General features: G+C 55.6%; 1 protein-coding gene across 1 annotated transcript in view; it reads left to right on the plus strand.

Annotated features, from left to right (window-relative positions):
- Positions 1-15,084, plus strand: part of ZFPM1 (zinc finger protein, FOG family member 1) — a 40,218-nt gene that overhangs the window by 5,590 nt on the left and 19,544 nt on the right. The window contains exon 2 of the mRNA XM_009890047.1: positions 14,682-14,813. Coding sequence (XP_009888349.1) covers positions 14,682-14,813 — 132 coding nt within the window. The remainder of the gene's footprint in view (positions 1-14,681; positions 14,814-15,084) is intronic.

Raw genomic sequence — 15,084 nt, forward strand, 5'->3', positions numbered from 1 at the left:
CATCTTTCACGCAGCAGTGACAGCAACAGCATCTCCTTTTTTAATATGGAAGCACAATTGCGAAACCGGGGGGAAAAAAGGATTATTTTCCATTTGCTTCTTGAAACAGATGTCACTTTCCTCAGACCTGTTTGTTTTCAGGACTGTGGGGGTTTAATCTTTAAAACAATAATATTATTACAATATGTGTCAAATGCTGTTTTCTAACAAAAGAAAACAAATTGCTTCCGCCCTGTAAGCACCAGTAACCAGTCGATAATATGAACAGCTCTGCAAAGGGGGTGGGCATCGCGGTCCAGCAAACGCCCATCCCGGGCAAGGCCCCGAACGTGAACCCGAGCACCCCCACCGCAGCCCGAGGAGCCTTGGGGGGGACAGGCACTACCCAAACCCTGCAGACACAAGAGCAAAACTCCGCTCGACTCCTCCAGGGGCTTCACTGTGCCCACAACAGCCAGAAGAAAAATCACTGAGTGACCCCCAAAAACTCCCTCGAGAGTAAAGCCCCACTGGCGGAAAGCGGGTCACCGCAAGGCTGCCCACAAGGCTCACCCCAAATCCCAACACAGCCAACAGGGCCGATTTCTCCCCGACGCCATCGCGTGCCGGTACAGCAGTCGGACTCCCGAGCTCCTGTGCCTGCCTCACTTCGGAACGAGAAACACCGCTGAAAACCCCAAAGCCTTCAGGATGGGAAAACCCAACCAAAAGCCTTAAAAAAGTTTCACCTGAGCTGACTCTGTTTAGGGAGCGTTTGAGCTGCCATCGTCCCCGCTGACCGCCCTGGCCTCAACCTGTCGCTCTGCCTGGTTGATCCCCCCCACCCCGCTCCCGCTTCGCACCCCAGCCCGGGCAGGGACGGGGTGATAACACCCTGGGCTGACAGCAGGAGGGACCACCGTGGGGTCCCATGGGACTTTGGCCACCATCCGTATCTCCCCCCATCGATACGCCGTCTCCGGAGGGTCACGCTTCTCACGATCCAACCCATTGGCCGGCATCTGGTTTCGGTCTGGTGGGGATGTGCCATCTGCGCTGAGAAATTCTGCGAAGTGCTGGAAGTTTTTTCGGTGACAGGCTTAGCTCGGCTTTTCTCCCCTTCCTCTCTGCTGTGTGTGTGGGGGGTGGTTGTTTTTTTGGGTTTTTTTTTTTTTCCTCTTCTTTCCCCCTCGAGTCGATGGAAGCTGGTGATAAGAGGGAGATGGGAGGATAGGGAAGGCTGGCCACCATGTGATAATCTAGCTTTATCTTTCTCTTGAAATAATTGCAAGGCTGAGTTGCACCTACCTGTTTCCCTGCCTGGGGTGATTGCTCTGGTGATAAAGCTCAGCTAGACTTTTACCCGGGTAGAGTTAAAAATAGTCCTAGCTGCCTCCTATTTTTTTTTTTTTTTTGGTGATAATTTTCTCCTTTAGCTTTATCCAACTTCCGCGGCTTTATTTCGGCAAAAAGCCCGGCTGCCCGCTGATCCCTCCCTGGGCAGCTCCAGCTCATTAAACTGGGAGCGTTTAAGACCGAAGCGAGCGGTAGCATCGCAGCCGCCAAAATAACGACGCCGATGTGGGGCGATAGCTGCGTGCGTGGGGGACGCGCCGATGGCAGGATGCCTGGCTGGTCCTGGCACCCACCGGCGTGGACCTTAAGGGGGACAGGGGGGTGAATGGGGCTGGATGAGGCCGTGGCAGCTTGGCCGGGCGAAGGCGACTTGTATCTCCTTCCTCTGCTGGTTTTCTGCAGAGATGTGAAGAAATGATAAAGTGGGAGGCTGATCTCAGGCCGCCGGCGATGGCCAAAACTGATTAAAAGCTGAAAGCTTGGAACCCTTCCTGTATGTGTCAACATGAAAACAGTCATTAGAGGCGGCGAGCGCGGCGAGAGCGCTTTGCCGCTGCCTCCGACAGCTCTCCCCGCCGAGGGAAGGTATGCATGAATCAGGGCTCCGGTAACCAGACTCCTCTCATGTACAGACCGGACCTGTTTCCACAAAGTCTATCCTTTTTATCATCTCGGCTGGAGCATTAAAAACCTCCTCCAGATTGGTATCTGCTGATTTTATTTTCCTGGGTGACGCTATGTTCTCGCCCTGGCTTCATCTCTTCTGGGTTTGGGGTTTTTGTTGCTTTGTGTGTTTTTTGTTGTTTTGGGTTGGTGTTTTTTTTGTTGGGTTTTTTTTTTTTTTTTTTAAAGCTCGATGCGATGCTCAGATAGGCTCACGGGGGAGATCGCCGGGAGAGCGGGTGATCGCCAAGAGCGATAAGACAAAGATCAGACACTGGACTATATTTAACCGGCTGCTTTAACCTTCTTTTGCTTTTTCGGGCTGGAGCGATGCGGCGATGGAGGGGGACGGGGGTACCACCAACGCGGGGTCCTTCTGAGCCCCCCCTGGGAGCACCCGCTCTGCCCAGTGGCACATGGCGGTGAGGATTTGGAAGCCGATTGCATCTAGATGGTGCCTTCTGATAGTGGAGAAAAGACCCTGAGCATTTATTTATTTAATTTATTTTGTGGGGTACCTGCCTGGGGGGAGGGGGACAGTTACGTTTCGCCCCCTGCTCCATCTGTGGCTGTAAAACCCAACAACCTCCCCGCAGTTGCTGCTGCTTTGTAGGGGTTGGGTGGGTTTTTTTTTTTCCTTTTTCCTCTTTTTTTTTTTTTTTCTTCTTTTTTTTCTGTCTTTTGTTCTGCTGGTAGATAGATGTGAGGGGCTGATAGAGAGCAGGAGCTGATCTCCAACCCAGATAGCCTGTTATATTTATTAACTTCAAACATGGGAGTGCGGGCAGACAGCTGATGAGCGAGGCTGCTGGCAGCTGCCTGTGCGTGCACACGCAGCGCCGGGTCCTCCGATGGGGGAAGCTGATATTTTCCTTCCGAAATTAACTGGAAACAAACATTTTTGTAGTAGTTGCAGGGGCCTGCTTGTGGGGTTTTTTTTTCTTTTCTTTCTTTTTTTCTTTTTATTTTTTTCCTTTTCCCTTTCTATTCTGCTTTCAGTTACAGTAGATCTCAGATCCCGATAAGTGCGGAGGCCCGATCTCCATCCTGATAGAGATTGCCAGGGGAGATAAGTACCACTTATCTCTCCCCACCAGACCAGAGCAGGATTCGCTACAACAACAAACACAGTAAAGAGGGGCAAAAGGGCTCCAACAATTTGTTCCATTGCAAATGTGATTAACACAGGAGCTTTAATTATCTGATGGGGGGCGGGGGGGGCAGCTGCATATGTGTTTTTATTTCTCAAGGTGGTTGGTTTTTTTCCCCCCTCCATGTGTTCTGCGAAACAAGCTGGGCTGAGAAGCCGAGCTCTCCCCAGCGCCTGTTATCAGCTGCAGATGTTGCATTAGTTTGATGAGAGCTTTGACTTTCTTTTTCGATCGTTATCTCCCATTCTGCTCTGCGCAGCGAACGCACGGGCTGTGGCGGGGGGGACGGGGAGGGGGGTGGAGGCGAAAGCACCCTCATATTTTTGCGTGTGGATTTTCTTTAATCGCTATTAGATGGTGTTAGATAGCGAGTGCGATCCACGCTGTTAAACCCTGCCACCTCTTGATGGGGTGGTTTGGGTTGGGTGTTTTCTCTCTCTATCTTTTTTTTTTATTACTATTTTTTTTTTCCTTATTTTTTTTTTTTTCCTTTCTTCTTTTGCAAGCTCGCCCGCTCCCCGGTCCCGCATGGGCTCTGCGATGGTGCCGGGCAGGGGGTCGTGGTGCCGGGCAGGGGGTCATGGTGCTGGCTGGACCGTGGGAGCAGTCCTTCCCAGGAGCTTGGAAAATTGCATTTCTTGTAAAGATGACAGTGGCCAACCCGGGGTCTATTTTTAGCGGCGGTGGCGTGGTGAGCCGGCGGCGTGGGATGCTCCCGGCACGCCTCCTGCCCGCTCCTCTCCTGCTCCCTTTGCTCGCTGAGTCGCTCCTTTCCTTTCCATCCGTGCAGGTGACTAACTGCCTCCACTTGCTTTGGGTTTGGGTTGTGTTGGTTTGTTGGTTTTTTGTTGGTTTTTTTTTTACCTCCAGCCCCTCTGATGCTGCTGCACTTTTCCATCACTACCAGCCTCTGTGCCTCAGTTTCCCCATCCACACCTGCCGGGGAAGGGATGCTCCGGGCCGGGGTGGGCGGTGGGGTGTCTGGGGAGGTGCGTTACCCCGGGCTGCTCTGCCGGGTGGGGAGTGTTTGCTGCCTGCTCCCCGGGGAAGAGCTGGGTGCAGGCAGGGAGTCCCGGCTCTGCTCCCAAAACCGGTATTTTCTGTGCTTCCCCAGGGGCTGCCTCGGCATTGCATCCCCCCCCTCCTGTGCCCGGCCCTGCTCCTGGCATCCCGGGGGTGGCATCCCCGTGTCCAACATCTCTGCTACTCCCACGGGCGCTGCCTGCTTGCCTCCCTGCCTGCCAACCCCTCCCCTCTTGTGCAAACTCCCCCCCGGAGGCATTTGCCAGCCCTGACTCAGTGGCATCCCTCGCCGGCACGGCTCCTTGGTGCTGGCAGGGGTGCAGGCAGCAAAGCCCCATGGCACATCTGCCTCCACGGCGCCTCTGCCCATCCCAGAAGCTGCCAGTCTCTTGGGATGCGCCATGGGGAGCATCCTGGAGGCGAGGACCCATCGTGGTCCCCGCAGGGTGGGATGGGGCAGGGGGCTGGCGGTGCTGTGGTGCTGGTGGGACGCAGCCCACCGTGGTGAGCTCTCCAAGCTGTCACCGGCCGTTTCCCACCGGTAACTTGGCAGCACTGCAGGAAAGCCACTCTCCTGCTCGGTGTGGGGTTTGGACCAGCCACAGGTGATGCTGGAAGAAGTTTCTCTCCTCTTCCATGGCGGTCCAGGCACGAGCATCCCTGCGGGTCCCGCATCTGGGAGAGGGGTCGGCACTGTGCTCAGCGCCTGGTGGCAGAGGGGACAACTCACCTCGACCTCTCTCTGGAGCAATATATCCATTTACAGGGCTCTGGGCTGTCCCATGCTCTGCCGGCCACAGGATGTGTTGTGGCTGTCCCACCCTGCGGGCCCGTTTCGTGACCTCGCTCGGGGCTTATCCCCAGGATGTCTCTTCCCGGCCATCCCCATCTCTGCATCAGGCAGGGAGGATGCATGTGGGATGCTCGGAGGGCAAGTGCCAGATCCAGGCTGGCCACAGCCATGCGTGGGGCACCCGGCGGCGTGGCAAAACCTGTTCTGCCGAGAGCCTCAGCGCACGTCGCTGGGTTTTGGCAGGCGGCCGCTTCCAGGGCCCGTTGGCGCTGGGGTTGGGTTGGTTTGTGTCTGCTGCTGCTCTTCCACCTCCCGCACCCCCGCGGGACACCCCCGTGCTGCCCCCTCCCCAGGCATCCTGAGCCAGGCACAGAGCTGCGGTGATGCCCACGCTGCAGGGACCGTCCCTGACATCCCACGCCGGACCGGGGAAAGCCACCTCCGGCTGGGATTTACAGCTCTGGCTCTGAACTTGCATGGTTGGGCAAGGTCTTATTTTCCGTAGTGAATCACGAGGCCACCTAGCAAGCTGCAGGTTCCCCTTTCGCCAAGTTGTGAGCCGGCCAGCTCGGCAATCAGGGCTTGGGAAGAAAGCAATCCTTTCCCCACGGGTGTTGCAGCAGATTGCGCAAGGAGATAGCGCCACGGTGCAGGTGATCCACGGTTCCTGGAGAGGGGCAGCCCTGTCCCCTCCCTGGGGACCCATCAGAGCCACCCAGCGATGGCAACATCTTTGGGACATCATGGCATCAAGTCACTGGGGAGCCAAGTCCTCCGGCATCACCATGTCCATCTCCACCATCTGTAGCATCCCTGGGGCACCCCTCGCTGTGCAGCGCTCACAGCCCCACGCCGGCCGTGGGGTAGATTCCACCTGCATCCCTGGAAAAGGGAGGGACATTGCTGCCCAAAGCCGGAGCAGAAGGTCTGGCACAGCCTGGGGACAGAGCCGCTGTGCCCTGCTTGGTGTTGGTGAGTTTGGTGTCAAATACACCCGTTCTGGGGAAAGGAAGAGGATGCTTTCCATGCATGCTGTCCATCCCACTGGGGAAAAAAAAAAAAAAGGCATTATTTGCCTTGGAAAACGCCAACTGGGGTGATGCTGTGGAGAGAAAACCAGCCCAGACCTTCCATGGAGGCGCAGGCGGGTGCTGGGAGCCAAGGCTGCCTGGCAAGAGGGATGTGAGCAGCCCCGAGCACCAGTTGGAGCAAACTGGGGGGACGGCAGGACTGGAGAAACCTTGTGCTTCTAAGATTTCTTTATTTAAGTGGGAAACACCTCTCTGCCGGCCCTGCATCACATTCTGGCTCTGCAAAGCCTATGGCTGTGTCAAGGGCATGGATTTTTCTTGCTGCAGGAAGAAGAGATCAGCTCCCCCCTGGCTGGAGAAGAGCAGGAGGGCAATCTCTCTTCTTTTTTTTTCTTCTTCTTTTTTTTTTTTTTCCTGCAGCACATCCCATGACTGTGTTTGTTGCCTGACTCAGGGCTTTTGGACGCTCCGGCTTGGCCAGGCTGCTGTCCCGCTGCTTATTTTATCAGGAAAGTTCAAGTGTTTCGGGGGTAATACCGTGCCCTCTTCCTTCCGATGGCGGCCCGGCAAAGGCTCCGCATTGTTCCTGCAGCAACACGTTTTTTTGGAAGGGATGAAATGCCAAAAGGAATGTTACTGCTGACCTTGGGCTGCAGTGGGGTTAAGGAGTGTGTGCCTATGAGTCACTCCAGATAAGAGCCTTCCACGGCTTTTTTCCTCCAAAATAATTCTTTATCTCCTCTTTCTCACATCAACATATTTTCTTGACATCTCCCATTTGATAGCGCGTGGAGGAAATGTGCTCCTCTAATTTGTTCATCTGATGAAATATAGATGCATTGTTTTCTCTTGTCCTTGGCAAGCCGGGGGTCGTGGCCCCGCGATTTGGGGATGTGCGGCGGGATCAGTGCCCGGAGCTTTGGGGATGGGTGTAGGGGTTGGTACCTGGGGCTTTGGGGATGCTCATCGGGGTCGGTACCGGGGATGCACAGGAGGATGCCCAAGCGGGAGAGCATCACCCCGCGCATCGCCAGCTCAGGGGACCACGAGGAGGAAAAACTGCTTTTAGCTCCCCCCCTCCCCTCCCCTCCCTGCTCCACCGGGAAGTTCAGCCACTCTCGCTTCTCCGTCTCCCAGCCGAGGCCTCTCATGCTACTTCCAGCTCCTATGATAATGCGGAAAGTTGAACTGGCCCCATTACTGCGCTGCGATGGTTGCCTTGATAACGCCCCGATAATGGCAGCGATAGCGGCAGCTCGGTAGCCAATGGCTCTGCCGCTCCTCCCATTAACATTCCCCACCACGGACCGGCTCGGAGCTGCCTATCTGCTCTCTATTTCCACTCCTCCGTTAGATAAGAATGGAAATACTGACTTCATAGCTCACTGATTAAAGTGTCTGGATTTCTTGATAATACACAGATAAATTATGTTTTTCAAAAAGAAGGTAGGGAAGGGAGTACGAGGGGAGGGAAAAACCTCCAGTCCATTTTTTTTTTCTTTTTTTTTTTTCTCTTTTCTTTTTCCCCTTCCCTCTTTCTGGCCGTGCCCTCTGGGTTGGGGTTTTTCTGCTCCAAAATGCCAGCCTGTGCCCGGGGTTGGTGGCAGGAAGGGAGAGTCCTGTGCGGTGCCCTGGGGGACAAGGGTTTGCAGTGGGCAAAGAATTTTTTTGGGAGCCGTATGGATGGGGTGTATTGCACGTGCAGTCACGTCCCCGCTCTAGGATGGAGATGCTGTCCTCGGGTGCCAGGGACCCACTCACATCGTGGGGATATTTGGCTTCGCCGGCTGTAGCGATGCCACATGGCTGTGGCATCGCTGTTGGGATCCTGGCGCCTGCTGTGGCATCTCGGGTGGGCTCTGGCTGTCCCCAGGGACCAGCAACCAGCTGGCGGGGCGCAGGGATGCTCAGGAGGCATCTGCGTTTCTACACCCATCTCCTCCTACCTGAGCCTCACAGGTTCTGCTGCAGGATGCTGCCTGCTCCAGTGGGATGCCTTGGGATCAGCTTCATCCCGCTGGTCCATCCAGGCTTAAGGATGCTTGAACCATTGTGCCCGGTGGCCTCAAAAAAGGCTGAGTGATGGGAGCAGGCACGGCTCCCTCAGCATCTGCTTTTCTAAATTGTACCTGAGTTTCCTCACTCATCGCTGCTGGAGCGAATGGGGCTTCCAGACTTTTTGGTTCCTTGCGCTGGAAAAGGTATCGACCGCAAGAATCTAAGTTTGTTTCATCTAAATATAAAACTAAAGAGCAAACAGTATAAAGTTCATTTTTTAATGTGGTGCCCCATTCCAGTTGGGCTGCTCTCTTTATTTTTTTTAGAGGAACTGTGATAAAAAGCACTGATAAAGCCAGGACTGTTTTGTGTAGGAGTCAGTATCTGCGTTATCTATCTCCCTTTTTCACTCTCCGAGCAGCTCTGTTGTTTTTTACTCTTATCTCGCTCCACCAAAATGCCAAGAACAGGAAAAAAAAAATTAAAAAAGAAAGAAAAAAAAAAAGAGGCAGCGCAGGCACGCGCGTTTGCACAGAGGCAGACTCGGTACCCGCGGAGCTGGGCATGAACGTCCACGTTGTTTGGAGTTGGAGGAGGAGGAGGAGGGTTGGGGGTGCTGGGTGAAGGTGCTGACGATGGAGGGGCTGCGGTGCAGCGGGTGCTTGTGCTGGTCCAGTGAAGGCTACGAGGGAGGGGATGGGATGCGGGGAGGGGGGGAACGATACATAGCAATAGGGTTTTTGGAGACAGCACTGTCCCAGTGGCCCCTGGTGACCTTCGTTGGCCAGGCTTGGTGCCAGCAGCCCACCCTGCTTCTTGCAGATGGGCCACCCAACCATCTTGTACCCTCTTAGGGTCCTTTTATGCTGCTGCAGTCCACCCCCGGCCAGGTCCCTGCTTGTTGCTGCAAGACCCCAGAGTGGTCCAGGAGGGCACTGGGAGCTGGCACTGGGCACACTGTGGGGCTGGGAGCAGCAGGGACACCCTAGCCAGAGCACTTTTGGTGATGGGTCTGGTGGCCTTCAGTGCCACATCCACTATCTTCCTTGTCCCTGTTCCTCCATCCTTGTCCTCGCCTGGTGCCATCATGGACTGAAAGTCTTGGGGTGGAGGCTGAAATCTCTTCCTCTTCCCCTCCCGGCAGCTTTTGGCAGTGGGATGGACCTGGTGGGACCTAAAACTGCTTCCCATGGGGAGGGGGACGGCTCCAGCACGGCATCTCTGGGCTAATTTGTCTCTAGATTAGCAAAGAGCTTGACCTCTGGCCTCGCCGTCACCTGGTATTGATGGGCTCCATGGGGCCATGCTGCCGGGCGAGCATCCCCCCTCCTTCCAGCCATTCCCGACTGGAACGGCTTTATATTCCAGGTGGGAGAAAAAGTACCAGAATTGAGGGGTTTTTCACCCAGAAAAACTCCCTTTGGCCAGCAGCAGTGAAGGCACCTGGTGCAGGAGCGGCGGTGGCAATGAGCCTTGCACACTCGTGCCACCTTGCGCGTCGTTGCCACCTTGCACACCCGTGCACATTTGGAGCCTGATCTTCACCGATGGCATTTCCTTCCATATTATCGGGGTATCCAGCTGCTCCCCAGCTGTGGGCTCATACCCAGCTGCCCAAATCCTGCCCGGATCGGCATGGGATTAAACATGTCAAACTGCTCTCGGATGCGGATTGGGATGCAGGACACCCCCGAGTCCCCCTAGTAAGGACTCCGTGTGGTCCCACCAGCTGCCCCAGTTTCCCTCCTGTGCTTTGAATGTCTTCTCCTTGCCCCGGCCCCACCGCCAGCCGGGAAGGCAGGACCGCGTTAAGCATCGCATCCCCTTCTCACGGAGCAATCTGCTCCCATCCATCTGATGTGCCGGGGCCAGGGACGGCTCTATTAGACTCTCTCCTCTCTTAAAATCTATCAGGGTGTTATCGACCCCATCTGAAACGTAAAGTCACTTCATTGTCATTGTCCCTGTATTTTCTTTCTCATTATTTTCCCGTGCCCCCCGCGGCATGGCTGGGCTCGGCGATGGCGCCATGCTCGGCCGCTGATAAAGTTACAGAGTTCAGGCGGTGATGAATGTTAAGTAACTGCACCCCGCGCAGATAGGATATGGACTTGGCAGGGGGAGCAGCTCCGGCTGAAACCAATCTCTCCCCTATCAGCAGGGCTGCTTTTTCTCAGGCTCTGCTTCTCCCCGGCTCTTTTCTTCCCCGATGGTTGCGGCCGGGGGCTCCCCTGGGGCAGCGCTGCCCCGGATCGGGCAGGGATGCTCGGGGTGCTGCGTCCCACCGGTGGACGCGTCACCGGGATGGGGATTTGCGGTGGTCGGGATGCTACCGGGTGCAGACAACCGCAGCATCCCCCCGCTATCCTTCATTCCCCCACTGTACTCCATTCCCTGCCGCCTGGATAAATTAAGCCTAAATAAATCATAAATTTAATTATGAACTGTTATAAATTTCCCCCCACCGTGAGCAATCGCAGCGTCGCCCCATCAGCAGTTACAGCATCCCCTACCGCCTTCATTCCCCTCCTCGATAAATTAGGCCTAAATACTTTATAAATTTAATTATAAATTATTATAAATTCCCCCCCCTCGCCCCCGAGCAATCGCAGCATCCCACCAGCAGTTGTAGCATCCCCCACCACCTTCACTCCCCAATATCCTTCATTCCCCTCCTGGATAATTTAGGCATAATTTAATAATAAATTATTATAAATACATTATCAATCCCCCCTCTACCTACCAGCTCCCCAAACTTTTTTTTCTTTTTTTCTTACCCTTTTAACTAGCTCGGGGCACTGCGGGAAGGGTCGGGGTGAGTTTTATCTGGGGGTGATGGAGAAGGGCCCTTAATTAGAGATAGGTGCTGCTGGGGCTGGCCCCAACCGCTATCAGCTCCATGCACAGGGCTGATATTTAATGTGCTGATATCCATGGGGGGAGCCCGGCCCTAGGATGCTGCAGCCGGGCTGATAGGGGGGAGGGTTGATTTGTGCTCAAAAAAAGTCCATTTTCTTCCACAATGGGGGTCCCGAGGGAAGGTGTTTCTCATGGGACTCATGTTTTTGGAGAGCGTTGCTATTTAACGCTGGATCCCAGCAGCATCAACCAAGAGGGGAAGGAAAAAATAACCCGCTGGATAACGTGACCTTTGAGGACCAGCATCATTTCCCGGCCACCGAAACCTCGTTTGCCCTCCACCGCGGTGCTTGGCATCCCCGATCCCCAGGGAATGGACTTGGGGGCACTCGAGGTCGTCGGTAAAGGCAAACATTAATACGTACTGCAGAGAAATTGGGTGAGAAGAGGCGGGCTGACGTCCCATCAGATACCGGTGGTTTTTTGGATTTGCAGCCCAGGTTGTTCTCTGGGCGTTGCTTGCTGCGGGGCTGACGTGGTGCAACCCTGCTACGAGACCCTGGGGAATCCCCGAGCTGTGTCAGACCCCACCGAATCAGCAGAGGTGGTTTTGCAGCCAGTGCAAGGAAAGATCAGGAGTGGCTGTGACCCTCTCCTGTAGCGGTTTTCCCTGGGAAACACCAGCCCCTGTGCCCGTTCCTGCAGCCCTTTGCTAACGGCTGCAAAATTTGGGGGAAAATAAGGAGGTTTACAGGCAGCGGTGCCGCCCCAAGGAGGCGATGCCCGAGCTGGATTCCCCGCATCTCTGTCATGGTTTAATGGATGAGCGTCGGGGCGGTGCTGGTGGGGAGCCTCACCCGGCTGCTTTGGGGTTTATTGGTTTATTATTATTTTGGTTTATTTTTAATTGGAAGATGGACTCAAGGCCAGCGGGAGGATAAGGTGGAGCTGGAAGGGTGAAGAAGACAGCCTCCATCGTGCTGCCTGCGTGGTCCCACCCAGTCCGGCGGAACTGGGGACATCCCACGGGTCCCACCAGTGCTGGGGAGGTGACACCCCGCAGCTGAGCTCCCCGGGGACTCGCTGCACCACAAGCTTTGGGGTGCCTGTAGGTGAGGTTTGGGGCGTGAGGCCGCCCGGATCCAGGCTCTCACCCTCGCTCCCCGGCTCCCAGAGGAGCCCTCCCTTGGGCTCACCACCTGCCCAGCCTTTTTATTTTTAAAAATAAGAAGTTTTTGGAGTTGGATGGGTGCCGGTGAATGCCAGATGGCGAAGGCAGGTTGCCCCCAGCCCGCACGTGGTTTTGGTCTGAGACCCGCTTTCCGCCACGGGGAAATCCTTCTCCTCCTCCTCCTCCTCCTCCTCCTCCTCCTCCTCCTCCTCGCTCCAGGGCCGGTGGGAAAGTCTGGGGCTGTTGCTATTTTCTATCTGTTATCGAGGCCTCTTATCGCTTTGCTCTTGTCTGCGTGCCGGCTTTCGGAGCGTCCAGGGTCTCACTCTTGGCAGCCTGGAGAAGTCCCCCCCTCCTTTTCTATTTTCCATATTATTTTTCCTTTTATTAAATTTACCGGCTAAGCGCAAAGAATCAAGAAAAGGTTTATTGTTTCTGCGCCGGGAGAACCTTAATTTGAGTGAAACGATTAAATCATCACCTGGGTAAGGACAGGTTTTCCTACCGCTGGAAAAGCCTCGGGGATGCCCACCCTCACACCCACCCGGACCTGTATCCCCAGCTTCCGCACGGGTGACATGGGCACACCGCCTCCGCTTCCTGCAAGTTTTTACAATCATTGTAATTTTTTTTAAAAAAAAGAAGAGGGGAAAAAAAAATCCTTCCTTGTTATCAAAAAAAAAAAAAAGGAGGGAGGGAGAAGAGTTAATCGTCGAAGCGGAGTATCTTGGAAGGGAGCATTTTTTGGCTCTTCCCCTCTCTGTAAAGCCAGCCTCAGTAATTCAGTTTTAAAGCATGAAAAAAGGGAGTTGATGAAATTCCACTATCAGCACTGAACCAATATGCAAAATATCTCGCCGAAAATCAAATAGCTATTATGTTTTCATTTCCATTTCAGCGTATTTGCTTAATGAAGAATAGACAGATCAGGCAAGCCGAGGGAGGCTGTGTGCGGTGATAACTGTGCAGGGCTTCCAGCAATCCCGGAGAAGTGACGCTCCGCTCCCTGCTCCGTGCTCCCTCTCCCTCGCTTGCTTTTTTTTTTCCTTTTTTCCCTTTTTTTTTTTTTTATTTTTTTTTTTAAGCTATCCAGTAGTTCGTTTAACCCATACAGCCAGGAGCACCGGTGGCAGAGCATCCCCTGGGGATGGATGGGCACGCTGGGAGCGGGATGCTGCAGTGGGGCAGGCTGGGTGATGGGATGCATCCAGGGACCGCGGTGATGTGGGACCGGGATGCTGCCGGCCACCCATCATCCCCACAGGCGCTCAGTGATGCTGTGGTACCCAAACCCCAGGTTGTACACAGCTGCATTTATACAGGGCGTCCCGTCTCCCTCCCAGACTGGGGTCTGTGTTTCGGGGCAGGATGCGGGTGGTCTGGGCACCCCTGGGTGGGTGCCACGTGTGGTCCTGGTATCCATCCATCCCTTCCCGGCCCCGTCCATCCCTCCCCAGCCAGGCTGGAGGTGCCAAGCCACGGAGCAGGCGAGAGTCGGGTTAACTTTATCAGAAGCCCGAGAGCCGTGAAGGCGTGAAAGAAGAAATTAGCCTAACAATGTTTCATTTACAGCGAGAGAAACGATTTGTTAGCTGGCGATTGTTTCTGAATATTATCAGAGCCTTTTTAATTGTGCTGGAACTGAAATTAGCAGAATTAGAATAAATTGCCTTCCCTTCTCCGGCAGCCTCTTTATTCACGCTCATTGTTGTCTGCTTTGTATAGATTATGGGCTCTTTGTTCTCCCGCTGTAAATATACATGCCTGGAGTCACGGAGAGCAGCTGAGGTCTGCAGACGGTTTGTCACCGCGCCGTTCCCCCTGCCCGTGTGCCGGGCTCGGCAGGCGGTGCCGGATGGGACACCGGGCAGCCCCCGGCGTGTGGCTTCGTGCGGGACGAGCCGCGTGCGCCGCCGTTTCTCGCCTTCTTGATTGCAGCGAGGATGGGGATGCTGCGTTGCCATGGAAACGGCAGCGTGGGCTGGCAGGGCTGTTTGGGGAGATGAGGGGCTGCTGGGGTGTCCCCTACATGTCCCCCGCAGAGGGGACATGCCCCCTCTGTGCACCCCGCGTCCCTGCCGCGGCGTCTCGCTTTGTTCAGGCTGTGGGCATGGTGGGAGGCTGCATGGGGGGTCCCCCATCAGACGAGGGGCGCTGGGGACCTTGGGGGACCGTCTCTGGGGTCCCTCGTCCTGTCCAGGGCAAGCACTGGTGAGGGGGGGGGGGTCAGGTGACGGCTGCGGCGGGATGGTCACCTCGCCACGCCACAGCCACGTGACTGCGGCACGCAGGGACCGCTCTCATGTCCCGGGCAGATGCGAGGTTCATTTCCCCACAATATTTGCGGGGAACCGGGCATCCCTCAGGGGACACCCCAGAGCAAGGCAGTGGCTCTATAAGTCCCCCGTCTGTAAGGGGACAAGGGACCCCAGGGAGATGCTGGATCACAGGGCTGGCCGGGGATGGGGTTTGCCTTCCCGTGGTGTGCAGAGCTGCGGGGCATCTCCTCCAGGCCCCGTGCCTGTGGTGGGGGAGGGAAAGGACCTCCAAGGGACTGCCATCCTACATTTCCCAACTGGGAAAACCCACTGGGTGGTTTTTTTTTTCCCCCTCTGTTTTTTACCCCCCCATTAACCGATCCTTCTGTGTTTCGGCAGGTTCCCTGGCAGCGATGGAGGAAGGCGAGGACGGCCTGGTGGGGGAGAAGAGCCCCTCAGAGAGGGACGGGGCCACCTCGGACCATGAGGGCTCTGCCGAGCGTGACGCCTCCAGCCCCCCCGGCAGCGAAGGTGAGTCTCACCGTGATGGTGGGGGTTGACCAGGATGTCCCCCGGCTATGGGGACAGGCTCGGCCACCGGAGCAACCTGCCGGGCACACCAGCATCCTGGGCATCATCATCATCTCTGCTGTTGGTTCGTGGTGTTAATTAGCAAACAAAGCATCCCGCCCTCCCATCAAGGGGTGGGCTGGTGGTTAAGTGAGACCCCCCCCCAGTCTCCCTGGGGTGCTCCATCCCTCCGGCCACCCTCCGGGCAGCCTGGCCCCGGGGTGGTGGTGAG

The sequence above is a fragment of the Charadrius vociferus genome, unplaced genomic scaffold, assembly GCF_000708025.1.
Source record: "Charadrius vociferus isolate BGI_N301 unplaced genomic scaffold, ASM70802v2 scaffold1028, whole genome shotgun sequence".
Taxonomy (NCBI): domain Eukaryota; kingdom Metazoa; phylum Chordata; class Aves; order Charadriiformes; family Charadriidae; genus Charadrius; species Charadrius vociferus.